This window comes from Berghia stephanieae, chromosome 1 (assembly GCF_034508935.2).
Source record: "Berghia stephanieae isolate SIO BIC M18660-M18661 chromosome 1, UCSD_Bste_1.3, whole genome shotgun sequence".
Lineage (NCBI taxonomy): Eukaryota > Metazoa > Mollusca > Gastropoda > Nudibranchia > Aeolidiidae > Berghia > Berghia stephanieae.
In genome coordinates this window covers 102383188-102410860 of record NC_088360.1, presented here as the reverse complement: position 1 = coordinate 102410860, position 27673 = coordinate 102383188, and the positions used below count along the sequence as shown (strand labels likewise).

Here is a 27673-nt window from a genome sequence, read left to right as displayed (position 1 = left end):
AAATCCAAAATAAAATGGAGAGAATTTTTTAAAAATATACAGTATTTATGACTGATAAATTAAAAACAGAACACATTACATGTGAACACTTTTAAAATAGATGGGATAAGATATCCACCAATATGGAGATCCCTGAGTCAAAGGAGCAGAACTATAAGCCGTAATAAAGAAAAAATATGCTCACAAAAATTGACATTATTACTTTATGTTAACACATTTTTAAAAAACTCCCAAAAAACAAAAACAAAACAAACAACAAACAAAAAAAAATCGATTAAAATCATGAGAAGTAAAAAAGCTTAACCATCACAAAGCCTTTGTGGAACAAGGGGAAGAATAATAAGATGGACAAGTCATTTTCAAAAGCTCTGGATTTGGATAGAACACAAAACAAACTATACAAATGTATACCCTCAACATTTCCCCCTCTCATCCCCCCTAAACAACACCAAAAAAAAAAAAAAAAACATACTGAAAAGAAGACAAATATATATTTTGAGAAAAAAAATCAAGCAAATATGTGTATTGCCCATAAATAGATATTACGAAAGTGCATTTATTTGAGCTTATCCTTTTTGTAAGACAAAGCTGTGCTCTTTAATCAAACATCGCAGGAGTATCTTTTATGGGAGTGAGATGAATATGCAAGTAAATAATAATAGTATAATAATACGTAATATTATAAATAGAAGAGGGATAAATTGATATGCTGTGGGGATAAAGCTGAACTCAATGGATGTTGCTACTGAACAAACTGAATGCAGATCATCTACTCCAACTTTTAATTCATTTCAGTCCAGGCCCTGAACTTAATCTTCATTTACAACATATGCGTATGAAGACCACATAGAAAAAATACAGAGTCACTCACTAATTTTGGAGGGGATGGGGGAACATGTATATCTATAATATTCTAAATTACATTTCTGAGGATGTTATATTTATATTGATCAGCATTTTAGATAGTAGAATGTTTCTGTTTTGTAAAACAGTAATAAAGGAAAACATATTTACATCTTAAAATGATGTATTTAAATATAATTTTATCATATTTCGTTATTTTTGAAAAAGTAAAAATGTGAGTCTGTCCTTTCTTCCCATGGGCTCTTACAATGAAGAATCTAAGAACTCTCTCGTTCCATTTTCTGTTCTACCACTTTACACATTCGTTCTAGGTCTGAAGTATAAACCTGATGACGGTTTAACCTAGCTGACGTTGCCTACTTCACAATATGTAGTAGTTGTTTGAATTGAAAAGGCGCCTAGTGCGGTATACATTATATATTTATTTATTTATTTATTATTATTATTATTATTATTATTATTATTATTATTATTATTATTATTATTATTATTATTATTATTATTATTATTATTATCATTATTATTATTATTATTATTATTATTATTATTATTATTATTATTATTATTATTATTATTATTATTGATATGGTACTGAAACTGTAATTTGTGAAATTTTTCGCGCCCGCATTTATTGGTGATTTTTAACATTTTTTTTTTCGATTTCAGGAAAATTTTATGTGAGCTGAAAATTCTGGACGTGGACCAAATAGCGAAATTTCTGGTCAAATCCAGGAAAGTGGCATCCCTGCTTATTACGCCATGTTTTTTGATAACAATACCAAATTTAATTGTAAATGTCAATATTCTTGTTTTACCATCATTTATTGACAAATAAAATGTACCAACCTATATGCCCAATTAAAAAAAAAAAACTTAAATAATCCCATTGACAAAAACAAAACAAAAAAAAAAAAACAACAAAAAAACAAAACTAAAAACAAACAAACAAACAAACAAACAAAAAAAAACATCAAACCACCAGATAACCCTAATCTGCTTAACAAAAAAAAAAAGGAAAAAGAAGGAGTAATAACGCAATGTATATGCCTCGTTTCATCTCTTCTCTGAACACATGTTAGGAGTTAACATGAGTTCACCTTCTCAGCCCCCTCCTCCTCCAACTTGTTCATCAGCTTAGTCTCCTCCTTCTCTCCTCTCCCACCACCTCCTCCTACTACAACGTCACGCATCAGTCTCAAACTATCATAGTTAATTAAGTTGAATAGGATTGTGTTTTTGGTCATCCTGTTTAGACTTATTGATAGGGCAATGCAATGGTGATAATAAAGGCAGATCTTTGCACCCATCTGAGGTTAAAAAAAAACAAACAAAAAAAAACAATACAAAAAAACCCCTCCAAAACAAACAAAAACAAACAGAACCAGCGCATTCAGGCAAAATGAGTCTAATAAAACTAGGTACTCACAGAAATGAATTTGATCAAAATAAGCATGTTTCATGAAAAAGATGGAATCTTAGGCAGAAAACGCAGTTTGGCAGTGGGCACTCTCATAAGGTCTACTGTAAAAGTTTTCAGGTCACGATGAAAAAAATGTGTTTTGTCGATGAATGCTACAATTGTGTAAAGGATAATATGTCTGGTTTACTTTGACATCACGACAATGCTGTTGTACTCTGGAAAAACCCATGTTAAAAAATTTGGCCAGAAAACTCGTCCTTCAAATATCGATCGATTTATTAAATGACGCTCATAATGGCAAAAAATCTCAAACTTGGGACTTCGCGAAGTCCCAGGTTGGGTCATTTAAATCGATCAACATTTGAAGGACGAGTTTTCTGGCCAAATTTTTAAATATGGGTTTTTCCAGAGTACGGCAGAGTGCTCTTATGTTGTTTGCAAAGGCTTTGAAAAATCGTTTGTTTTTTTGTTTTGTTTTTTACAAAAATTCCGTTTATTCTAAGAGAGTCTGGCTTACTTCAGAGGTCCTCCTGGTTTAAAAAGCGCCGTCATTGAACAAGTGCCTACATTAATTGCAAGCACCTAAATTAATTGCATCCTACAGCTGTCATCCTGAATGTTAACTGTACTATGTCAAATGTTGCCAAAAATACTGTAGCAATTAGTCAAACAAAACAAAAAAAAAAAAAAAAAAAAACACACAAAAAAAAGGAAAAATTACTATACACACGCGAGCATGTGTGTGTGTGCGTGTGCGTGTGTGTGTGTGCGTGTGTGTGTGTGTGTGTGTGTTTGTGCGTGTTTGCGTGAAAGAGTCTGTTTGTATGACTTGAAATATTTTGGCTCTCTTCCTCTAGCATATTCAATCAAGAATAAGGTACAATTATTAGACCCTTTAGAAGGCAATGACAACTTTTTTTTCTCTTCTTTTAAAAAAAACAAAACACCCCACCTTTTACTTAAAACAATTTCTAATCGCATATATGGTAATTATGTCGCTGTCATTGTTATTGGATATTCCGATATTGAAAAAAAAAGTAGTCTTTCAGAGCCACAAAAAAAAAAAAAAAGAAAAAAAAGAAAGTATTTTGCTACAGATCTGACAGCCCCAGCTATCCAATCACTGCTGGGAAGACAGGGGGTGGGTGAGGTTCAGAATAAATCTCGACTTTAACTACGATCGATCTCATTCCCTTTGCATATGAAGCAAGTGCTCTACCAACTGAGCTTTCGGGACTCTCTGTATTCCGTTATTGGTGAATAATAATAATAAATCTTTATTGTCCTAACAAAAGTAGCAATTTGTCATTTGGTTACACATTTATAACAATAAATATTGACATAGACACACTCACACAGATGCACACTAGTAACATCGTAGTCATCGAAAAAACGGCATCAACAACAACGATGTAGAGACCTTAGAGATTATTGCGATTGTAGAAAGTGCTATATAAATGCATTCTATTATTATTTCATGATTTATTTGACTCTCCTCCTCCCAATCACATTCTCTTTCTCAACTTCTTTCGCTCATCCTCTCTTGTCCTTCATTTCCGTTAGGCATCGTTACTATTAGATTGAACTATGTCATGTGCGCTCTACGTAAGCAGTTCAGTTCGAGTTAGAGCGTCACGTATGAAAAAAAAAGTTAACTGAATGTTACAATTCGTATCTTTAAAAGCATCATGTGCAAAAGAGCTTTTCTTTTAAAAGTGCAATAAAAATCGTGTTGTCTACTATCTAGTAAAAAAAAAAAGGGAAGAGGGGAAGGTTGTACTCGCGCCTACTTGTAATTAAAAGCATTGAACGCAAAAATAATGGTCTAGTTGTAAATGTGACCAATTGTCTCAAAACGGTATTATGCCAGGATGAACAAAATTCCAAACTATAATTTCAAAGTTGACCATAATTTTTTTTTTTAGAATTTAGTCTTTGTTACTTTAAAACACTGCATTTATATGTATTCTTGACAAAGCATACAAATGTTACTCAAATTTAATAATATTCTCTATCAATTAAAATAAACGCCACATACCACCGTTTTGAAGCCGTGGGTCACAAATGTAAAATGGGAGTGAAGGCGTGTCTTGCACTCGCCGCAAAAAAAAATAAAATATCAATTTACTTGTAGGTCAAGGGTAAAGCGTCATTAGGGCACAACATGGAAAAAGGGAAAACTTTTGAATTGTTTATCATTAAAATATATATAAATAATGATATCTAAACAGCCTCTGCTGAAGTTAAAAATTCTATAATGCAAATTAAGAATAAAAAATTATGAATCTGTGCAAGGCTTCTTCTAACATATTATTTTTTTACCATGGCTAGAGACCATTGAAACTGCGAGTCTGAAATTGACTGAACCTTGAGAAAAATAACACACAATGCGTTGATAAATAATGTATGTGTCAAAGACATCCATAACACTAATAATATCACCGAGAAAAAAAAAAAAGAAAGCATTACAACATTCCAAATTGTCAACACCATAATCTGTAATTATTCGCACAATCATTTTGAAGACAATCAAATGGAATCTTAAAGGCACATTGGCAAGTAAAATCTGCTACAGACAATTCAATTACAAATAATTGCTTTGGAACACAATATAACAAAATGCTTTTGAAGTGTTAGGTTACTTTTTGAGCTTGCGATCTCAGATAGCAAAAATACTAACGAAAGAGTGATAATGGAAATGCTTTGGATGGGAACAGAACTGAACAGTTTTATTCCCATCCAAAGCCGTTCCATTATCACTTTTTCGTTAGTATTTTTTTGGGATCCCAGGCTTCAGGCAGATCCCACCGCTCTCTACGATCTCAGATCAAATGATTAGGACGTTCAAATGATGCATGCGTGGTGTAAGTAATCGTCAAAAGTTGGACCTTCTTTTCATTCAACCCATTGTTGTTACATGTTAAATTCTTCAAAAGAATCTCCGATCAATATAATATATTGATTTGTATTTTTTTTCCAGACTTATACGAAAATGATTTTAAGAATAAAAAAACAAAACAAAACCCATATATGAAAGACACTGGTTTCAAGTCGTTGAGAAGTGTAGACTAAATACTTAAATCCATCAGATAAGCGATAAAGTATAGCGACCATCTGGAATAAGGTTTATGTCAAGAATTCAAGTATCATATTTTGGGTAAAGGAATCTTTTTGTATCACTGATATTTAACCTTGCAGCAAAAAGAGGAGTCTGTAAAGAGTTAATAATGAATAAGATTTAAGACTTAATATCCATATTTTGTCAGTACTTAACAGCTCTACGAGACACACATCTAAAAACCAATCAGCGAATCAGCCCCCAACAGTTCACACAGCTGTTACCAACACACTTCAAGAGGCATATAAAGGCTTTATCACAAAATACATTAGAATGAAAGCAAAACAAAAATTGTTCCATAGAAGATGCAAGATAGTCAAATTCACAGGCGATATGAATGATAGATGTCTTAATTGAAAAATAACCGAATTTTGACAGTAACAAATTACAGGTTAAAAATCATGCATTAAATAACTTTTTTGAAAATATATTTGTTGGTGTATCAGAAGATTTTACGATATAATATAAGAAACTGAGGCAATCACAGTAAATTGTCATACTATAGTAAGTGTAAATTAGTAATAATCACACTAACATTAACATGCGTGGGGTGAAATTATACAATTGATTGGTTTGAGCCACGCATGCGCAATCATTAGGTATGCTGTCACAGCACACTCACCACTAGACATGCGTCCTGTACCCGCATTGGCGTCTTTGGCCTGAGCTGGATGGAGGGATAGTGGTGTGAAACTAGAAACGTTGCAAGTGTGTGATGTGTAGTGGCTAAGTTCTACAGTGTTCAATTTTCAACTTCAAATAATCAGAAAACGGAAAAAAAATTACCCCCCCCCCCCAAAAAAAAAATACAATAACAAAACAAAGAAAAAAAACAAACAAAAACTAACATTAAATTATATAGTATAGCCTGAATTTTGCTTTTTAAAAAAAATAAAAAATAATAGGTCTGATTTTTAAAAAAATAATTAAATCAATAAAAATAGAAATAATCAATCTGACCTTCATTTAAGCAATCTCACTTTATTTTAGGCAGATTTATAAGTGACTGGAGTGATAGAAAGTTTGCTATGAGCTTTGAAAACTTTACCTTAAGCATATTGTATAAATGCCAATTCTTATTTATAACCCACTTCAAATACTTGAAAAATAAACATACCCAAAACAAACCAAGAACAGAATCAAATATATAGTGATGAAAGTAGCAAATAGCAGACAATAATAAATATATGGTAAACAAAAAATTAATGAATTAATAAACAAAGGAAAGAAAAGAAAAAAAAAAAGAAAAAAAAAGAAAAAGAAGACCCCAAATAAATGCTGTATATAAACGTATAAAAACAACGAACTTTTAGATATTATACTATATCACAGTTTTCATATTCAATTCCTTCAATATTCTTGATTTATGAACAGCACAACTTTTAGTGTATTTGAGCAATAACCGTGACATACTTCAGGATTTTAATATAAAACTTGATATAGGAAAACAACTAAATTCAAAAGTTTGTTTTGTGATTAGATATTTGGTTACCATTCGACACAGCGGCAAAGGATTGCATTGACTGAAATGCAATGTCCATATTAAATTTCTAGCAAGATGTCTACGGCGATATAACTTTTAAAAATACTTATTTTCAATGACAAATATCTAAGAAAAACAAAAACCTGAAAAAAAATTGGCAGATACTTCAAAAGGCAGAAAAAAACAAACAAAACAAAACAAAACGCGATATGAACAGAGGGGTAAACATTATGATATTACTTATGGAAATGGGAACCCAAAAACCAGTCTGTTAATTAGTCCCATTATTGTTGAAATAAAGAAATCATTATAATTGGCCATAAGTGGCGGAAGGATATAGAATAATAATAGAATAGTGATAAATGAATTGATAGCAGAGTATAGGCAAATAAACATCAACCTCCTCGGGTTCCCCTGGATTCTGGTGGATGAATGACAAGACGTGATTGCAATATTGTGAAATATTTCTTTTGAAAAACATTAAGATTTGATCCTTACATCTCATTGTGAAAAAGTGATTGCTCTAATTCTTGATTTGAAACCGGTAAAATAATTTAAAAAAAATAATACTTTAACCCTCTCGTGTTCAGATTCTTTTTGGGGGAGTAGATAATGAGTTCCCTATATGGCCGTGTCAATCATGTAGACATCCTTTGATGATATAAGCCTACTCTTTGATATCTGTAGTCGCCTTTTCGTTTTCTACGGTCACTCATGGCTAAACTCCGCCCAGAAACGATTTCATAGGTCCGTCCATCACCAAATTTCAAACTTTTGTTCTCATGAGTTCTTAAGTTTTTTGACCGAAGAACGACTGGCTACTGAGCATCTTGACCCTTCAACGATTGGTCGTTCTGGCAGCTCACGTGTCAACAGCCGTCAACAATGAATTGAATTATCGTCGATGCAGTGGAAGACGGCCATGGAATAGTTGCGTCACATCGCCACGTTGTTGAATAAATTATCCAGGCATGGTCGATAGGTAAAAAAGCCAAATTATGTTCTAGTTACATTTGAAACAAACAAAGTATATCACTGATCTCGTCTCTTTGAGATATAAAGAATGATATAAAAATCAAGAAAATCGGCCGATAAATAAAAAAGTTGCTAAAAAAAGCTAAAATAAACAAAAGCAATTTTTAAAATCAAATTTATTCGTAAAACAGTTGGTTTTCAACCAATTTTTATGAAACAAAGACCAATGTACTTCTTTTTTCAAGCTGATTTCAGCAATGTGATTTTCAAATTCCTCAGAATTATATTTTTTACTTTTAGATTTTAGCTTTTAGGCCTACTCAATAAGGTGTTATATTCCTTGCATAACAATAGCGTAATACATCGACGGAGAGAAGCGTCTTTGTTTCGGCCAGCTGGATAGATAGCCTGTGATTGGTCGAAGACTTTGAGACGCTTGATTCACAATTCTACACGAACGGACCCCGGCGGTCTATCAAAGAGGTGTAACAAATTTATTTACCGACTATTTTTCTTGGTGCTAAAATTACAAAGTAATAATTTCGCATCAGAAAAAATAACTCTGAAGTTCCTATCTCTTTATTACATAAAATTGATACCTCGAATGACAAAATCGACCCACAAATAAGGGAGTTATAAATTATTCATAATATTTTTAAAAGTTTTCAATAATGGTCTTCAAAGTCATTTTTCATCACCAAAGTCATAACTTTTTACCGATTTTTACCAAACAAAGTGCAATGTCAATGATTTTCACCCGCAAATAAAATAGGATTTAAATCGCAATTTCTGAAACGTATTTTCTCTTCTGTCGGCAAATTTATAAAAATCAAAGCTGAAAACACCCTGCGGCAGTGACAGGGCCTGTCATTTCCTTCACAATGATTGGATTTTACTTACTGAGGCCAGTCTTGGCTACCCCGCCCATGAATATTATGTCGTTGTCGGTTTTTGTCGGGTTGAATCTTAAAGAGTTAAATAACAAATCACTGGAACGTGTAAAACAAAATTGACACAGCCTACATCTGCAGCTATTACTTGACGATAATATACCCTTATAAACTTATTTGCAAATACAAACTACCGTAGAATACACAATATGACAAAATCCAAACAAATATTCTACTTGTGTCAAAGATCTGAATATAAAAAGCAAAATCTGCTTGCCAAGTGTTGTCAAATCAAGCATTACCAAATACCAACATATTATTAATGTGAGTGTCTACCAAAAGTAAAGGGTGTTTGTGTCAATTGTAATGGGAAAAAAAAAGTAAAAATAATGGATATTTGTCAAAAACCGTATGGTATTATATTATATTTGTCATTATTATCTTTTGATACAGATAACAAGAAAACAGATTAAATTGAAATCAAACTTTTATATCTACATCAGTCCATTAATATTTTGCAATGCCAATTCCTCAAACAGTAAAAATCAACTTACCAGCTGACACACATAAAAAAAAGGATGAAAAAAAAACCAAAAACCAAAATTATTATCGAATGAAATTTTCAGAATTTACTTTTTTCCCTTCAACTTAGAGTAGTGAATTAGATTGGTTAAAAAATTGAGAGAGAGAGAGAGAAATAACCCTCCAAGAAAACCCACCTATAAAAATAATAAATAGGTTAAAAAAAAAAACGAAACAAATTTATTAAAAAAATAAAAATTAATAAAGGGCCATACTTGTGGTACAAACTAGTGTTTATGTGTTTACACTGTGAATGTTAAGTCAACATGCACTTACAGAGGTGCAAGTCATAAGCATTCACATCATGCAAAATATTCCTGCTTCATTTTGAATTATGACCAACAATAATTAACACATGTGTATTTATTCATTAGAATTTTCAAAACTAAGATTGACTTTTGTTTTTCTTCACAATGCCTTCCTAGCAGGCACACCAGGACTTTTCATTGATAAAATAAAAAAGAAGAAAAATATTATACATAAGTATTCATCTCATTAATAAAAAGTTACCTCTCTTGGTTCCAGCTCTCGTATCTTCTTTCTCTTTCTTCACAGTCTTTGTATCCTCCTTAGAATCTTTTACTTTCGTATCCTAAGAAAAATATTTTGTTTTTAAGTGAGGGCATTCAAATATTGTACATGACCTAAAAATATGACAAGACCCTGAAGAATAGTAATTTGATCCTTTTAACCCTTTCCATTCCAACCACATGAAAATCATTACATTTGTTACAATAAAGCCAACATGTTTCTCCTTCTGATTTCTTATGGACATCACAAAATTGGCAGTTTGTCGTTTGGTTGAACAACATTATGTAAAACATATACTTATTGCTTCTGTGACTGAGTAAAAAATTATATTTTTGTGTTGGGTGAGTATGAAGTTTCTTGGAAAATACCGTAAATGGCACTGGTCAGGATAGGGTAAAAAACAAGAATGGCCTACAAATGGATTGAGAACAAAACGTTCATATTATATTTTCACCACATAATCCATCCAATAATCAAAAAGTGTTGTTCTTCGAATCAACATTAAAACAAGATCTAGAGAGAAGAAAAATTGAGCATATTCTAAATACATACGGCTCAAAGTAATTAAGTAGTTCTTTAGAGCCATTAGGTCCATTAACCTGGAGTTTATTCTGGTTTCTATAAATGTGAAATGGGTAATAAATAAATTAAATTGAGCTTTTATACAGCGCAATATCCACTAAACATGCTCAAAGCGCTTTACAAGTGGTCCCTGGCCAACAGCAACACTTAACATGTAGGATGGGACATGACACCTGTTAGGCGATACTATAATTTTTTCTGACAAAGATAACGCTGTTAATGGCCCGGTACTCTTTTTTACACCGGAGTACGGTGAGAGAATGTGAGTAAAGAGTCTTTTCAAAAGACACAACTATGCGCAGAGCGAGGCTCGAACCCGGGACCTTCCACTCTGAAAGCGAGTGTCATACCACAAGACTACATAGCCGCGCAATTGCTTATAACCTATGGTCGGGACAGTGGTCTATCACAAAGTACTTTCCATCAGATCAAACACATCCAGTCACTTCTATGTAAACAGGGAGTTCAATGTCACTCTCATTGTGTGAAGCGAGTGGTCGACAAACTGTGCTATCAGAAGCCTCTTAAGCCCAGAGTACCAACAGAATTTCAGCTTATCATATTCACACCCTTTCAACTCTTTCTGTACATCCAGTCATTTCATTGGCAAATATCAAGAAATACCAAGAGTAGGAAACATTACAAAAGATCCCACAAAAAGAATGCCTACATTCCACAATGCCAAGATATCTGGATTTCCTCAAATCGCTTCGTAAGGAGAAGGTAAGGACATGGCAGAACAGCATCAAATATGTGCAGATGGAAACTTGGAAACAGTAATGCCTGTCGGAAATGTCAGGCTGCTTCAGAGACCACATCATCCTCCACTGTCCAGATACTAAACTTGCAGGTGGATATGTAACAGTTCTTCGGGCATAGGAAGATTTCCAAAGCTGGGTCAATGCACACAGATATTGGCAAGTGTGTTTTAATCAATATTATAATATGTATCAAATGCTGAGTAAAGATTGTCATTGAATTTTACTAAATACCTTTTTCTTTGCGGAAGGTTTTTGTTTGGTTTTGTCTTGAGTGGTCATACTTTTGACACTGCCAGGTCTGTCCTTAGACTCTGCTCTTCGACTTGGTGGTGGCTTTGGTTTTGGAAAGGTTATAACGACAAAAAAATGAAACAGTGAACAACAAAATTTAAAAAATTATGAAATAAACATCTGGAAAGGTTTTTATAAAACAGTGCCAGACAAAGCAGAAAGAAAAAATATAAACTATAAAATCATCCCAAAAATCAATCTCCTTGACTGTAATCAAGGCAAGCAGATTTTTTGGGATGATTTTTTCGTGTATTTTTCTATCTGGGTTGTCTACTGTTTCAAACAAACCTTTCAGATTTGTATCTAATTCCAGTGTCTGATATTTTCAAAAATTGTGAGAAAACAAAGCAAAACAAGTAAAGGATGAACTTGTGAACAAATAAAAAACAAAAAACAAACAGAACACATGTTCAATTTTTACAAAATGAATTGGAAAATTTACGAAGTTGTAACAAGAAAAGTGATAATCGTAAACTTAAAATATCAAACTGCATGAAATGTGATCAAACTAACAAAAAATATTCTAAAGTGACACCAGTCCAGTCTAAATGTGACTTGCAAAAATCAAAGATGTAACATGAATTGCAACTCTAATTAACTTTAGGCAAGGGAAATTTATTAAATTGTCTCTCAACGGGGATACTTACAGATTTGTTCCTATCAGGTGATCCTCGATCTGACACCAGACGACGTCTTTCCACGACTTCATCATGTGACAGAGGAAACCTGGACAAAGCCTGAGCATTAAACAAGAAAAGAACATTTGGATCATTGCTATATCATTTGACAATACATTAAAATATATATTTCTAATATTGAGAATCCCGATAACTCATTTGGCCGCTTTACACACAAAGGGATCTATATCAATCTCTGGTGAAGATGAGATTTTATTTTCTGATGCTCCCTATCCACCCAGCAGTGATTGTGTAGCTGGGTCTGCTAAATCTGGTGGAAAGTACTTTGCAATAAACTGGAGTCCTATCAAAAAGGTAGAAAGCAATTCCTTTTGTTTAATGCTATAGAAACTAAGATAAACTCCAGCACCATAGGCCTCAGACTTTGAAAGATTACTCTTTGACAACATTTTAAATGACAGAAATCAACCGATTTCAATGAACTTCACACTGTTTTATTTATTCCCCCAGCCAGCAATATGGAAAATGTATGTCACTGTCAATACTGTAACACGGTATCCATTCGCATCATAGACAAGTACGTCAAGAGAGTTATCTAAAAACCACAATACATTTAAGACATTTTTGGAATCATTGCTACTCATCTGGTCAATAACCATTCTCAAAATTGTTTGCCAACTCAAGTATAAAAATCCTTTGGTTGATTTTTATATTTAAAAATTATCCTGTAGGCGCAGTGAACATTTTAATCACTGTGCTTTAAACTTTTACTCAAGACTAAAATGTCATTTAAAAAAAAAAGAAGAAAAATTGAGTATAAACCAAAAAAAACCCCCAAAAACAACAAACCAAAAATAAATAAAAACAATACCCACTCCCCCTCCCCCCACCCTCCTGAAAAAAAAAGAATGCCATCATTCCAATTCCTCGTTACCTCTGCAATTTTCTTGGCTCCTTTATTTCCAATATTGTTGCTCGTCAATGCAAGAGACATTAGAGTTCTGTTCATTCTTAGACCCTGAAATCATATAAGACATGAACAAGACTTTTAAAAAAACAAAAAACAAAATTAATATAGAGGTTTACATATCTATTTCAGATTGACATATAAATACTATGGCATTGTGGCTGAGTAGTACGATCTTTGCTTCGTACCAGAAAGGTACTGCGTTCGATCAACCGCTGCTGCGCTGTGTGGCCTTGAGCAAGTCACCTCGCCTTAGCTCAATTGCGGTGCTGCACTGAGACTGATGCATGGGTTATTCCAGTCTTCCTGTGGAATAAAGACAAATTTCCCCTATGGGATGAATAAAGGGAATTTTATTTATATTCTTTTTTAATTTTTAAAGCCGAATGTCATGCCACTTGTCCAGAGAACCACACAAAACTGATATATCTAAAAAAAAATTTTGAATAAAAAAAACAGAACAAAAAAATAAAACAAAAAAATAATAAAAAGGAAAAAAGAAGAAAAGAAATCCTGTCAAAATCGAAATCACTTACAGCAGCAATGCTTTCTGCTCCCGGGTCCCCTATGAGATTTCCAGTGAGGTTCAGACTCACAAGTTTGTTGTTGGCCATTTTAGCAGTGCCCAAAGTACGGCCAAGGCTTGCCGCACCCTTGTCTGTGATCTTGCAATGGCGTAAGGACAAATTCTGAATTCTAATAGAAGAAGAGAAATATGTTAAACATTTTAAAAGCAAAATAGAAATAGGTTTTATTTCAATTTTTTTTTTCTCACTCATCCTAAATTAACTAATTAGGACCCCAAAACAGAAATCGTAATAAAGATTCTCTGTAGCTATAGAATTTTTTTCATTTTCATCAACATTATCTTTATTGTCAGTATTAAACTAAAAAAACCCAGATCAACATGAATTTTAAATCAAGCATAAGGAGTAATGGTGGAATTAATTTATTTATAAAATTTAAAGTATCTATTGGAATAGCTACTGAAATTCTGATTGCTACTTACAAGATATGAAGTGAATAGAAAAGTGCCAGAAGACAATAGAGAATAAAAATTTTTTTCGCGGCGGTGGTGGGGTTCGAACCTGCGACCTTATTGGTACGACAACTCCGCCTGGCAGGTGAGAGCGTGGCTCTACCGTGTGAGCTATCCACGAACACAAAAAATATTCGTTTCAAACTCAAAGTCATTACTAGATCCCTCTCTCACCCACTTCTTGAGACCGCCGATTCGTTCGTACACCACCATCGCGAATAATTTTGACCAGCAGTTAAGCTTAATAGCCAATATTCTCAACACAAACATATAACATAGAAACGATTGAGACATTGAGTATGCTCCGGTGTATGGGGTGAATTTTTAATTCAGAAAAGTGAGTGGAGCAGGCACTTATGTTGGTAACAACAAGATATGAAGTGAATAGAAAAGTGCCAGAAGACAATAGAGAATAAAAATTTTTTTCGCGGCGGTGGTGGGGTTCGAACCTGCGACCTTATTGGTACGACAACTCCGCCTGGCAGGTGAGAGCGTGGCTCTACCGTGTGAGCTATCCACGAACACAAAAAATATTCGTTTCAAACTCAAAGTCATTACTAGATCCCTCTCTCACCCACTTCTTGAGACCGCCGATTCGTTCGTACACCACCATCGCGAATAATTTTGACCAGCAGTTAAGCTTAATAGCCAATATTCTCAACACAAACATATAACATAGAAACGATTGAGACATTGAGTATGCTCCGGTGTATGGGGTGAATTTTTAATTCAGAAAAGTGAGTGGAGCAGGCACTTATGTTGGTAACAACAAGATATGAAGTGAATAGAAAAGTGCCAGAAGACAATAGAGAATAAAAATTTTTTTCGCGGCGGTGGTGGGGTTCGAACCTGCGACCTTATTGGTACGACAACTCCGCCTGGCAGGTGAGAGCGTGGCTCTACCGTGTGAGCTATCCACGAACACAAAAAATATTCGTTTCAAACTCAAAGTCATTACTAGATCCCTCTCTCACCCACTTCTTGAGACCGCCGATTCGTTCGTACACCACCATCGCGAATAATTTTGACCAGCAGTTAAGCTTAATAGCCAATATTCTCAACACAAACATATAACATAGAAACGATTGAGACATTGAGTATGCTCCGGTGTATGGGGTGAATTTTTAATTCAGAAAAGTGAGTGGAGCAGGCACTTATGTTGGTAACAACAAGATATGAAGTGAATAGAAAAGTGCCAGAAGACAATAGAGAATAAAAATTTTTTCGCGGCGGTGGTGGGTTCGAACCTGCGACCTTATTGGTACGACAACTCCGCCTGGCAGGTGAGAGCGTGGCTCTACCGTGTGAGCTATCCACGAACACAAAAAATATTCGTTTCAAACTCAAAGTCATTACTAGATCCCTCTCTCACCCACTTCTTGAGACCGCCGATTCGTTCGTACACCACCATCGCGAATAATTTTGACCAGCAGTTAAGCTTAATAGCCAATATTCTCAACACAAACATATAACATAGAAACGATTGAGACATTGAGTATGCTCCGGTGTATGGGGTGAATTTTTAATTCAGAAAAGTGAGTGGAGCAGGCACTTATGTTGGTAACAACAAGATATGAAGTGAATAGAAAAGTGCCAGAAGACAATAGAGAATAAAAATTTTTTTCGCGGCGGTGGTGGGGTTCGAACCTGCGACCTTATTGGTACGACAACTCCGCCTGGCAGGTGAGAGCGTGGCTCTACCGTGTGAGCTATCCACGAACACAAAAAATATTCGTTTCAAACTCAAAGTCATTACTAGATCCCTCTCTCACCCACTTCTTGAGACCGCCGATTCGTTCGTACACCACCATCGCGAATAATTTTGACCAGCAGTTAAGCTTAATAGCCAATATTCTCAACACAAACATATAACATAGAAACGATTGAGACATTGAGTATGCTCCGGTGTATGGGGTGAATTTTTAATTCAGAAAAGTGAGTGGAGCAGGCACTTATGTTGGTAACAACAAGATATGAAGTGAATAGAAAAGTGCCAGAAGACAATAGAGAATAAAAATTTTTATTCTCTATTGTCTTCTGGCACTTTTCTATTCACTTCATATCTTGTTGTTACCAACATAAGTGCCTGCTCCACTCACTTTTCTGAATTAAAAATTCACCCCATACACCGGAGCATACTCAATGTCTCAATCGTTTCTATGTTATATGTTTGTGTTGAGAATATTGGCTATTAAGCTTAACTGCTGGTCAAAATTATTCGCGATGGTGGTGTACGAACGAATCGGCGGTCTCAAGAAGTGGGTGAGAGAGGGATCTAGTAATGACTTTGAGTTTGAAACGAATATTTTTTGTGTTCGTGGATAGCTCACACGGTAGAGCCACGCTCTCACCTGCCAGGCGGAGTTGTCGTACCAATAAGGTCGCAGGTTCGAACCCCACCACCGCCGCGAAAAAATTTGTTATTCTCTATTGTCTTCTGGCACTTTTCTATTCACTTCATATCTTGTTGTTACCAACATAAGTGCCTGCTCCACTCACTTTTCTGAATTAAAGATTGCTACTTACAAGCTTTCTTCCCCGAGGAGTTCCCACCAGTTTTCCTCTTTGACTGGATTGCCATCTAGGACAACATTTCTGGAAAACAAAACCCAATATTTCTAAATGAATTAAAATTTTTAAATTTTGCGATCTTGCTGGATGCACAAAAAATTGGAATTTCTGCCCGTTTCGCGAAATATTATACGAAAGAAGATCCAATAAAAATATGTACGAGCAACTGAATTACATACTAAAGTTAAAAAAGAACAAAAACTATCAACCCCCCCCCCCCCCCCCCCAAAAAAAAAAAAAACATTAAAAAATAAAAACTCAACCAAAGAAAAATAAAAAGACAAAAACAAAAAAACAAAAAACAAAGCAAAACCCAACACGAACAGCTACAAAATAACCAAAAAAAACCCCCCAAAAAACACAACCAAAGTCCTACCCCTCTCCCCTGCCAAAACAAAAGGCAGTTAATCAAGAGTCCTGAAGATAAAAACACTTTTTCTATAAATAGTCATTGAATGAGTATGCTTAAATTATTCACTATCATTCTGATATCCAGAGGTCGTGCTCATCAAAGAGATCAGCAGTTGGGAAGGTGATGTATTCATCTAACTTAAACCCAATATAAAACATATAGATGGATATGATCAGCGTTAGGGTCAAAAGCAAACATATGTATAATTGTGAAGAATAATTATCTAAGCATTTGGTCGTTTTTGAATCATCAAATTTTGTTAACAATTACAATGATAATAAAAAAAATAGAAAAAGAAAAGACATTTCAACTCATTTTTAAACATTTTAAAAATCAGTTGTTTCAATTAACCCTGTTTCCGTAAGCTGACAAGTTGAATAGCTCTTAAGAGAATGAAAAAAAAAAATACTTACCTAATATTCATACACTGAGGTAAAAATGATGATAACATGTGAAGAGTTTCCTCTGTTAACCCAGTGTTCCACAGACTGAATTGTAAATAAAAAATCAGTCAAGTAAATATCATAACATCATGACTTAAACATGAGGTATCAGCATTTGGATATTCACATTTTCAAAGCTTATTTAATCAATTGATTGTTATTACATTGGAGTGAAATAGAAACGAACAAAAAAAAAAAAAAAAACAACACAAAAAAGCCTTTCAGCTTAGCTAATCAACATGAATCAAACTCACTTGAGGGAATGAAGTTTATCAAGAGTTGTCCAACATTGCTGGAAGACATCCATCATTGGTACATCAATTTTCCATCCTTGATTAAGAAGATACAACATTCATTTTTTCAACTAAGGTTAAATGTAGTTCGTTCAATCGAGCTAGGTGAGAATATCATCACTTTTAAATAACATTATAGACTGGAAGGAAACGAGAGAATATCAAGATTGAGTATATAATTGTTGTGGCATGAAATCTTTAGTAAATATATATCATATAAAGATAAGACTTTAAGGTTAAAAGCACCAGAGTTATCAATTGCTTTTTACCTTTGAATAGGACATTTGTCTATTGCAAAGCACTTTTCTTCTGAGCTAAGTAAGAGGCCTCTGGTCTTCTACTTGGATATGACCAGTCTGCTTAGGTGTGAATGGCAACAATAGTCTAGTTTACGTAACGGAACAGGAACAATGATGGAGACATACTACAGCTCCCCAGACTTTGTGGTTTTAAGACAATATATACTCTACGATAAATAGATCACCAGATTTTTATACAATCTCACCTCTAATAAAAACTTCTGACACTGTGTCCCATTTGTCGTGATTATCCAGTTCTACCTGAACAGTGGGTTTGAAGTATTCAAATTTGTCTTTTGTGGAATAAGTCTTTGGAGGTGGTTCGATGGGCTCTGAATCAAATAAATTAAAGATTTGTTTATAATTACAGCTCCACATAAACATAAAAAACACTTGGACTGATCTTCCCTCATGAGGCATTCTACATTAAGACAAAAAGGAAGCAAAAGCAAATATTAATTATATCAGAAAAGAAAAACAGACAAAAAAAAACAACAAAATCTAAACAAACAACCAACCCCCCCCCCCCCCCCCCCCCAAAAAAAAAAAAAAGAATTAAAAAATAAAAACCTCAACAAAACAAAACAAAAAAACAAATTAAAAATAATGCATTAAAATATGATTAGAAATAATGAGTATAATGTATTTTAAAATGATATGGAAGATATTCGAAGGTACTAAAATTACCTCCATCTTCATTCAGTTCTGGCTCTGGCTCAGGCTCAGGAACAGGTTGTTTGTTCTTTTCTTTTTTGTCAGGCTTTCCTTCTGCAGCATTTGACTGAGGAACAGGAGGTTTTGGTCGGGTCATAACCGGAGGAATGACAGCCATTCCATTTTGTTTGCACAGCTCGGTGAAGTCAGTCAAAAAGTTGCCAATACATTTGTAGGGCTCTGAAATATATTATTAAGATAGGATTGAGTCAAAAAAACAAAACAAAAACAAATTAAAGCCAGATTTGTCTTTGTCTCTATAGGTAGATTGCAGTTGATGAGTTACCTCTGTTTCTCGATCTTTCTTACCTGCTAAATAGATGAGCAATTCCTAACAAATTTAACCCAACATAAAATATGTGTTTAGCTTTACTTATTACCAATACTATTCGTGCCCAGTGGCATAATATAAGGCCTTTATTTTTAGTCTCCACTCCTACCCTATTCTGGCTGCGGTTCTTGCTTGACACATGTTAACCATTCAACGGCATTAATCTCCTTCTCAGCAGCCTGTCTAAAGATGGTTTTTGACCTGCCCTTTTATTTTATCTATTATGACAGCAGTGTTATGTGTATAATTTTACAGATAGACTTTTGTCATGGATGCAGCCATTTGTAGGTGTCCCTATTGCTCAGTTGGCAGAGCACTTGCATCAAAAGCAAAGGACTAGTGTAATTCTGGATGCAGACAAAAAACTTTTCTAACTTCTGTCAATCCAGCAGTAATTGGGTGGCCGGGTCCATTAGATCAAGTAGAAAGTACTTTCTGAAAGACTAACATCCTATGCAAAGGATAGCAAGCAATCACTTTTGTCAACTTTACACTATAGAGAACAGAACAAACTCTTGCTCGATGGGCCTTATGACTTTGACAGATTAAAATCCCACAGCGATTTGTATTTATTTTGTCAACCTCTGAGGATTTGAATGAATGATGCGCTATCTATGATAGATAGATAGATGTATCAATAAAGATGAGAGAAGATAGATTGAAATGGTTCTGACATATTAAGAGATGAGAGAGGGGGTACGTGGGAAGGAAAGTATTGGGTATAAAATTAGCAGGAAAGAGAAAAAAAGGATGCCCAAAGAATAGATGGTTGGATAGGGTAAAGGACGATATGAAAGAACTGGACCTGGAGGAAGATGATGCTATGAATCGAGATGCATGGAGATGTGGCATTCATTATGGCAACCCTGCAAAATGCGGGATAAGCTGAAAGAAGAAGAAGAAGATGCACTATCTATGAAAAGAAAGTGATTAAAAGGTAGAGAGAAATTATAACAGGGAATTTAACATAGAAACTGAACTCTGTTCAAATCCTAATTATCTCACTATGAATGCAAATTATACAAGCATTCACAGGGGCAGCAAGTTAGAGAAGAATGATATTTGCTAAAATACAGAGCAGGTACCAAGTTCGCCTCCTTGTCCTGCTATGTGAGCAAGTCACTTCACCCTTGATCACATTGCCTTTCTGTACTGCCGTTGATGCCTGAGATATTCCTGTCTTCCCTTTGATATAGACCGTAACGACAAATTGCCCTCCAGGGATTAATAAATGAAATTTTATTTATTATTTTGACCAAGATTGCAAACCTGTCAACCTTTGACATTCCAAAAGTGGAATCAGAATGACAGAAAAAAAGGATTTATTACCCCCCCCCCCCCCCCCTTTAAAAAAAATAAATCTTTCTAATCATTATTTTCACTTTTGAAAATCAGAATTTTAGAGAGAAAATAGTTGAAGGATGGAAAAGAAGAATGAAAATAGGAATGATTCCGAAAAAACTGGAAGGGTTGGTAGGTATGAGATGGCAGTAAATAGAGTATAACTCCAGTGTAATTGAAGCCTTAGACTCAGGCACGACACAGTTAATGCTCTCTTAATGAATATGTAAGATATGAAGTAAGTTAAGAGTAAAATCAAACCTCATATGTAACTGGTAAAGCAATATATGTACCAATTTAATTCAATGTTTTGGGAAAATTCAAATAATTACAGTAATATTTCATTGAAAGTGTTTCTATACAGGAACAAAATAGACAAAAGAAATAAATTATTGTAACAAATTATTGGCTGTACCAAGGGAAATATTAAGGATTCTAAATACAGGAAAGCAAATGATAGGAGATGGAGAGAGAGAGAGAGAGAGAGAGAGAGAGAGAGAGAGAGAGAGAGAGAGAGAGAGAGAGAGAGAGAGAGAGAGAGAGAGAGAGAGAGAGAGAGAGAGAGAGAGAGAGCGAGAGAGAGAGAAGAGAGAGAGAGAGAGAGAGAGAGAGAGAGAGAGAGAGAGAGAGAGAGATGATAAATTACCTGGGGTTTTATTGGGATTATCCTCCTCTTGATGGGTAGCAGAGGAAGGATTTTTCTCCTTCGATAATGCCTTTTCAACTCTCTTCCCCATTCTCACCTTCTGTACAACACTGAATGAAGTAAAACATAAACAAATTTAAAATGGTCTGTATATGGTTTGTTTAAAAATGATCTGGATATGGTCTGTGTTTTCAAACAGCTGGTCGGGTGTAGGGGCAGGGGGATTAATATACTATATGATTCTAATCTCATTCTGGTATTGTCGAGGCAATGAAGTCTAAATTATGAGGTCTGGAAAAATATTTCTTTTCATTTAATGAGGAAATGAATATAATTTATACATATAAAGACAGTAACAACATTAACAACAACAACAGCAACAAGAACAACAACAACAACAACAACAAAAAACAACAAAAAAACGACGACGGCGACGACGCAGACAAGAACACATTCTAAAAATGTTCGCAATGGGGAATAGGAAAATTTAAGCAACAGTGAATAAAAACAGTGGGTACCGTATTGCAGATAAAACTGACAGAATATTAGAAAGGTAACTATAGCCCTGACAAAGTTAAAAGAAACTAGATTGATCATTCTCTGAGACTCAGGACAGGGAGGTAGGCAAACAGTCACTCAATAACAAAGACGGGTTTGTCGAACAATTAAATACGTGTCAATCCATTAACATAACATTTGCAAGTTATATAACCGTTTCCACAGTATCTCTATACGCTTTTAAAAATAACGTAAATAGTAATCATAAGGTCACAAAATACCTTTCAGGGAAAATATGAAAATGGCAGAAACAGCGCGGTTCTCAGCTACACAGCCGCCATTTGTAAACATTTCGTTGACCACGTCCTGGCACACATAGCGGAACTACATTCGCTAAAATAGTTCTAGGATATTATCATAAAATAAACAAGTCAGATTTATATAGGACAATATTTCTATATTTTAAATCTATTAAATATCATTTGCTTGGAATAGAAGTAAGCTGTAGACAGAACAAAGGCTGTAACAAAATTTTGTATATTACTGCGCGAATGGATGGTAACCAACCACCTATTAACATGGTTATTCCCCTTCCATTGAAATGTTCCATTCATTATGAATTATGTGAGAAGGCTGGTTTTTCGATACCTATTATTCATTTTGTTCTCAACCGATGTACACCTTGTTCTCACCAAATAGGCTCTAGACCTAGATTATTTCTTTTCTTTTCTCGTTATCCTAGATCAATAAGTTTATCTTTTGATTTTAAAAAATTTACGTGAATGTTATAATAAAACGCGTTTGAATAATAATCAATATAGCTATCTCTGGAAAATTAAATGAACACAGTCATAGTATTCACCTTACTATTTTTGAACCCCCCCCCGCGACAAAAAAAAAAAAAAAAAAAAAAAAAAAAAAAAAAAAAAAAAAAAAAAGGAAAGACAAAAGAAATGGAAAAAGTCATCATGAGATTTGTTAAACAATGTCCCTTTTGAAAATCTACAAGGAAATCAGTCTGGTAGTCTGCCATGATTTTACAGTCCTGTTTTTTTTCCCTATTAATATTATTAACAAATTGTCATTTCAATAAAATAACTTTTTAATAATAACAACAACAAGAACAACAAAACTGAATAAAACAAATAAAACAGACATAAAACAAAAACAAAACAGAAACATGAGATGAAAACAATAAAAACAAAAACAAACAAAACAAAAAACAAACAAACAAAAACAACCCAAAAAACCCCCCAAAACAAAACAAAAACCCCCCCAAAAAACCCCAAACAAACCAAGACCCCGCCCCCCCCCCCCCCCCCCGAAAGAAAAAACAAAAAACAACAAGACAAAACAAACAAACAAAATACAAACAAACAAATGAAAAAAAAAAAACAACAGAAAACGAAAGGTTAAATAAATTTGGTCTTTAAACCCACGCCTCGACTCGAAACCAGTAGATAGATTTAAAAAATTAACTGTAAATGATAATTCCCCCCCCCCCTCACCCCCTCTCTTATAAATCGCCGTCATTCTATCCTCAGCAATATCCTATTATGCTACTATTTCAAAATTTTCCCAAAAGCAAACAAGCAAACAATAATAATATAATAAATAATAATAATAATAATATAATAATAATAATAATATAATAATAATAATAATAATAATAATAATAATAATAATAATAATAATAATAAAAAAGAAGAAGAAGAAGAAAAAGAAGAAGAAGAAGAAGAAGAAGAAGAGGAAGAAGAAGAAACCCCTTAAAAAAGAACAAAAACAAAAACAAAAACAAGTCAAAACAGCACAACCCCCCCCCCTCCACCATCAACACAAAACAAACAAACATAAAAAAAGAACCCCCCCCCCCCCCAAAAAAAAAACAAACAAAAAAAAACAACAAAAAACAACAAAAAACAAACAAAAACAACCCCCCCAAAAAAAAAAAAACAAAAAAAAAACAAACAAACAAACAAAAAAAACGACAAAATCAAACCAACAAATAAAACAGTGTTTTTTTTTTTTTTGGGCGAAGATCGGGAAAGATTATCACATGGATTGATTGCGACGTGTACATATTTGCAAATAAATGCACGTCGATTGGTTGTCACAAATCACAATCACAATGTTAACCACAACATTACTATTAATACACGACTCCACGCTTACTATGATCCAATCTTTTAAACTCGCATCAATGCATATATCTTTAGTATCTAGGTATTATTTTCTGTGCAAAAGAAATGTGTTGCACCCGCCACCGTATAATTCTTTTTAAAAAAATATTTTAAAAAATAAATAAAAAAGAAAATTAACTTAAGTGAATACCGGTGAAAACTTCTATTCAATTTTGCCTTTATCTTAGACAATTTCAATTATTTCATCGTAGTTCTTCTGGGCACGTTTTCATGAACGAGGACCAGATTTAGTTATTTACCAGTCTAGTAAATGACTGGCTAGTCTTAAGCCTAAACAAAGTAAATGACTAAAAAGAAAAAAATCGGATTTCATGAACGTTTTCTAGTCTCGGACTAGCTCGCCTCTAGCCTAGAAGTGGGCGTTGTAAGGACGGTGACTAATTCGGCTGATTTGTGCTGGTAGCATCCCTCTTTCTAGTACATGATGGATGTAAGATACACAAAATCCACAAAGCTTCGCCCCCAGTTCAGCAAAGATCACGTCCTAGCCCCAAGAATTTGTTTTCTTCCAAGTCCACCTCCATCTCGTAATTCAAGGATATGAAACGTATGTATGAAACAGTGCCAGATAAAGCAGATAGAAAAAATACAAGAATAAACGATCACCAAAAATCCAACCTACACCGACACCAATGCCGGCTTAATTTGTCATCTTGTAATTACGTCCCCGTCCAAAACCAGGAAAGCTAAGTACAAGGAAAGCTTGTACTTGGGGCACCATCCATAATGTACCTGAAAGTGGTTACTCGGCATACCTTCTCCCTTTATGTAAAGCAAATTTCTGCTAACCGTCTTCCGCTGGACATCGAGGGGAAGGAGGGGGGGGGGGGGGATTAAGAGAGATGGATTGCTGCCCTAATTTGGTTTCTCTCTTTGCGCGTTGTTGACGTGCACTGACATGCGAATTTTGGCGTCTACCCTCTTGGCTTTCCCATACTTTGCTGCTGCTGCGGGAAAATACAATACCTGAGTGGATGTCCTCAGGAGAGTCTGGTCGTCATCCTAAGTATATCCTGTTAGCTTTTTCAGAGGACTGATGTTTTAAAAAAAAATCTAATATTACCCTGTCGTTTATGTGGAATGCTGTGACTGCAGTTTTCCAAATGTTCATATAAATATATCACGAGTCAAATCAGGATTTTAGTTTGGTCATATCCGCACTCTCTTGAAACAATTAAATTCCTTACTCGCCTAACAGGCGTTATGTCCTGTCCTACATGTTAAGTGTTTCTGTTGGCCAGGGACCCCTTGTAAAGCCCTTTGCGCACGTTTAGTGGATATTGCGCTATATAAAAGCTCGATTTTTATAAAGCTCTTATGAGCAAGGACCCAGTCAACTGCCTATCCATCCTCAGAGAGGACATTATTGGCATGTCGCTGATGTAGACATCAAACAAAATGGGTGCCAAGACTGATCCTTGAGAGCCACAATTCCTAATTTTCGTGACTTTGCTTATATAGTCTCCTAGAGCGATTAGGAAATGTTTTTCTTTTAGTATAGATGAAAACAACTTCAGAGTCTTCCTGTCCCTAGTGCTCTTCGCAAGTTTCAGCTTTAACTCGTCGCACCAGTCTGTATCGCATGCTGCCAATAGGTCTTTAAATACGTCCCCGTTCACAGCTTCCAATCAAAACTTGCCTCAATATGCGAATAAAGGCCAAAAAACTGTTCCGTTGTTCATCTCCCATATTTGAAGCCGCCTGCTTTACGGCCGGTCCCCACCAGTTAAGTTATTTCCATAAGTTTGTAATGGTAGCTTAGCAGTGGTATATGGGTTTATAGCTGATTTTAATTTATTAAAAAAGTGTATAACTTGATTTTAGTGTGTATCAAATGAATAAACAAAACGCTGTATTCTATCGAAATTGCAATTATAGCCTCATTCTGTCAAAATTTTATAGCCAATGTGGCCACTTTTGGACATATTATATTCAGATGAGACAAAAAAAATATTATACCAGACACGAACACAATTTTTACTCGATAACGGAAGAGCACTCCCGTCTATTAAAACGCCCTGACGCTCCTCCAAAATCATCATTTTCTGACCTCAGCAAAAGATCATAAAACTGTGAAAGGAATTGTGACAGTCCTAAACGGATTATAAAGAAATGAAAGGCCCAACCATAATATTATAAAATAATGGATTATGATACTTATTACGATAGCTCTATTAAGCACATAAAGGCGTTAACATAAATGAATCAACAATTCAACATTTGATTTCTTTCTTAATTGAAAAAAAAAGCAGAAAAACAATCTCGTCAAAGAAAAAGTAAACAGTCTCGAATTCTATTCAGACAACATCGACACAGTCTATTAAGTGCTTAACACGTTCACTCCTCAACCACTTGTAAATTCTTTGAACAATCGAATTTCATTGAATTAAATCGATCATAAATTACACGCCGATATTTACACAGTAAAAGCGTTTCAACAGGTTCATTTGATCTTAACAGGTTGAGGTGAAAGCTAATTCAATTACAATATTTCGATTAGGTTAACCCGTTCCTGACGTCGCGATAAATGGTACAAGAAACCCTATGAAATTGAAACAAATACTAAATTGTCCATTGCTAACGTTTCATTTCAAAACGGTATATAAATATATATATATATATATATATATATATATATATATATATATATATATATATATATATATATATTGTGTGTGTGATGTGTATGTGTGTGTGTGTGTGTGAGGCTATGTGGTCTCGTGGTATGACACTCGCTCTCGGATCGGAAGGTCCTGGGTCGAGCCTAGCTCGACACATATTTGAGTCCTTGGAAAAGGCTCTTTACTTACATTCTCTCACCGTACTCAGGTGTAAAATGAGTACCTGGCCGTTAAAAGTGTTGTCTTTGTCCGAAAAATTGTAATATCGGCCTAACAGGCGTCATGTCCCGTCCTGCATGTTAAATGTTGCTGTTGACCAGTGACCCCATGTAAAGCGCTTTGAGCACATTTAATGGATGTTGCGCTATATTAAAGCTCAATTTAATTTAATTTATATATATAAAGTGGGAGGAGTTGAACCCGACGTGCTCATATTTGTAAGTCTGATAATCGAAAGGTTATGGCCTTTGCTTAATAGTGTTGTCAGGGACACTATTTGTCGTTGGTTTGAGAGTATTTCCATTACAACAATGAGCCTATAACAAAGTACACGTCGGTTGAACGAAATGCAGCCGCGTGGCATCATGAGATGCGGTCGCCAATCATTCCATGAAGGAATATTGAAAATTCATCAAACGATCGTCTTCTGTCAGCCGTAATCACCCATGTTGTCCAAAGTGAGCAAATCGGGGGCTAAGAATCTTGCCAAAGGAAAAAAAAAACAACAAAAAACAAAAAAAAAAAAAAACAAAAAAAAAACAACAAAACAAACGAAAGTTCGTGAAGTAGAGCTCGCACATGGGACCTACCGGGTCGCAGCGCAATGCCTTAACAACTTGGCCACTTCGCGCACAATTTTAACGTTTACATACATGACCAGAAATATGAGATCGTGGTTTCCGTTACATAAAGAAACTTTTTTTTTTGCTATGAATTGTATTTTTAGTATTTAAAGCAACCCAACATAAAACCCTTTTAAGACGGCGGGCCACATATAGTGGTCGTTGAGAGATGGGGTGGGGAGGGGAGGGGAGGGGCTATATTACGCATACGCAATACAACATGAAAATAGACATTTAAATAACACATTTCAATGGCTGTACCATGATCAATGCGCTTTATATTTCCAGCAGAGCAAATGAAATTATATTTCGATTTCATA

At 34.6% G+C, this 27673-nt stretch overlaps 1 protein-coding gene across 26 annotated transcripts in view; it reads right to left on the bottom strand.

Moving 5' to 3' along the window:
* The window catches only part of LOC144962582 (leucine-rich repeat-containing protein 71-like), a 56656-nt gene that overhangs the window by 16528 nt on the left and 12455 nt on the right, over nt 1-27673 (bottom strand). For 2 of the 26 annotated variants that reach the window (XM_078895642.1, XM_078895641.1), the window contains exons 3-16: nt 21192-21301; nt 18847-19053; nt 18366-18491; nt 17822-17897; nt 17538-17612; nt 16668-16736; nt 13639-13798; nt 13070-13153; nt 12145-12234; nt 11438-11539; nt 9843-9924; nt 7286-7306; nt 6025-6069; nt 4607-4651 (exon numbers count right to left, since the gene is read on the bottom strand). In XM_078895642.1, coding sequence (XP_078751768.1) covers nt 4607-4651; nt 6025-6069; nt 7286-7306; nt 9843-9924; nt 11438-11539; nt 12145-12234; nt 13070-13153; nt 13639-13798; nt 16668-16736; nt 17538-17612; nt 17822-17897; nt 18366-18491; nt 18847-19053; nt 21192-21301 — 1292 coding nt within the window. Of the gene's footprint in view, nt 1-4606; nt 4652-6024; nt 6070-7285; nt 7307-9842; nt 9925-11437; nt 11540-12144; nt 12235-13069; nt 13154-13638; nt 13799-16667; nt 16737-17537; nt 17613-17821; nt 17898-18365; nt 18492-18846; nt 19054-21191; nt 21302-21970; nt 22053-27673 lie in introns of those variants that run through there. The other 24 variants (XM_078895655.1, XM_078895652.1, XM_078895646.1 and 21 more) reach the window with 15 other exon arrangements.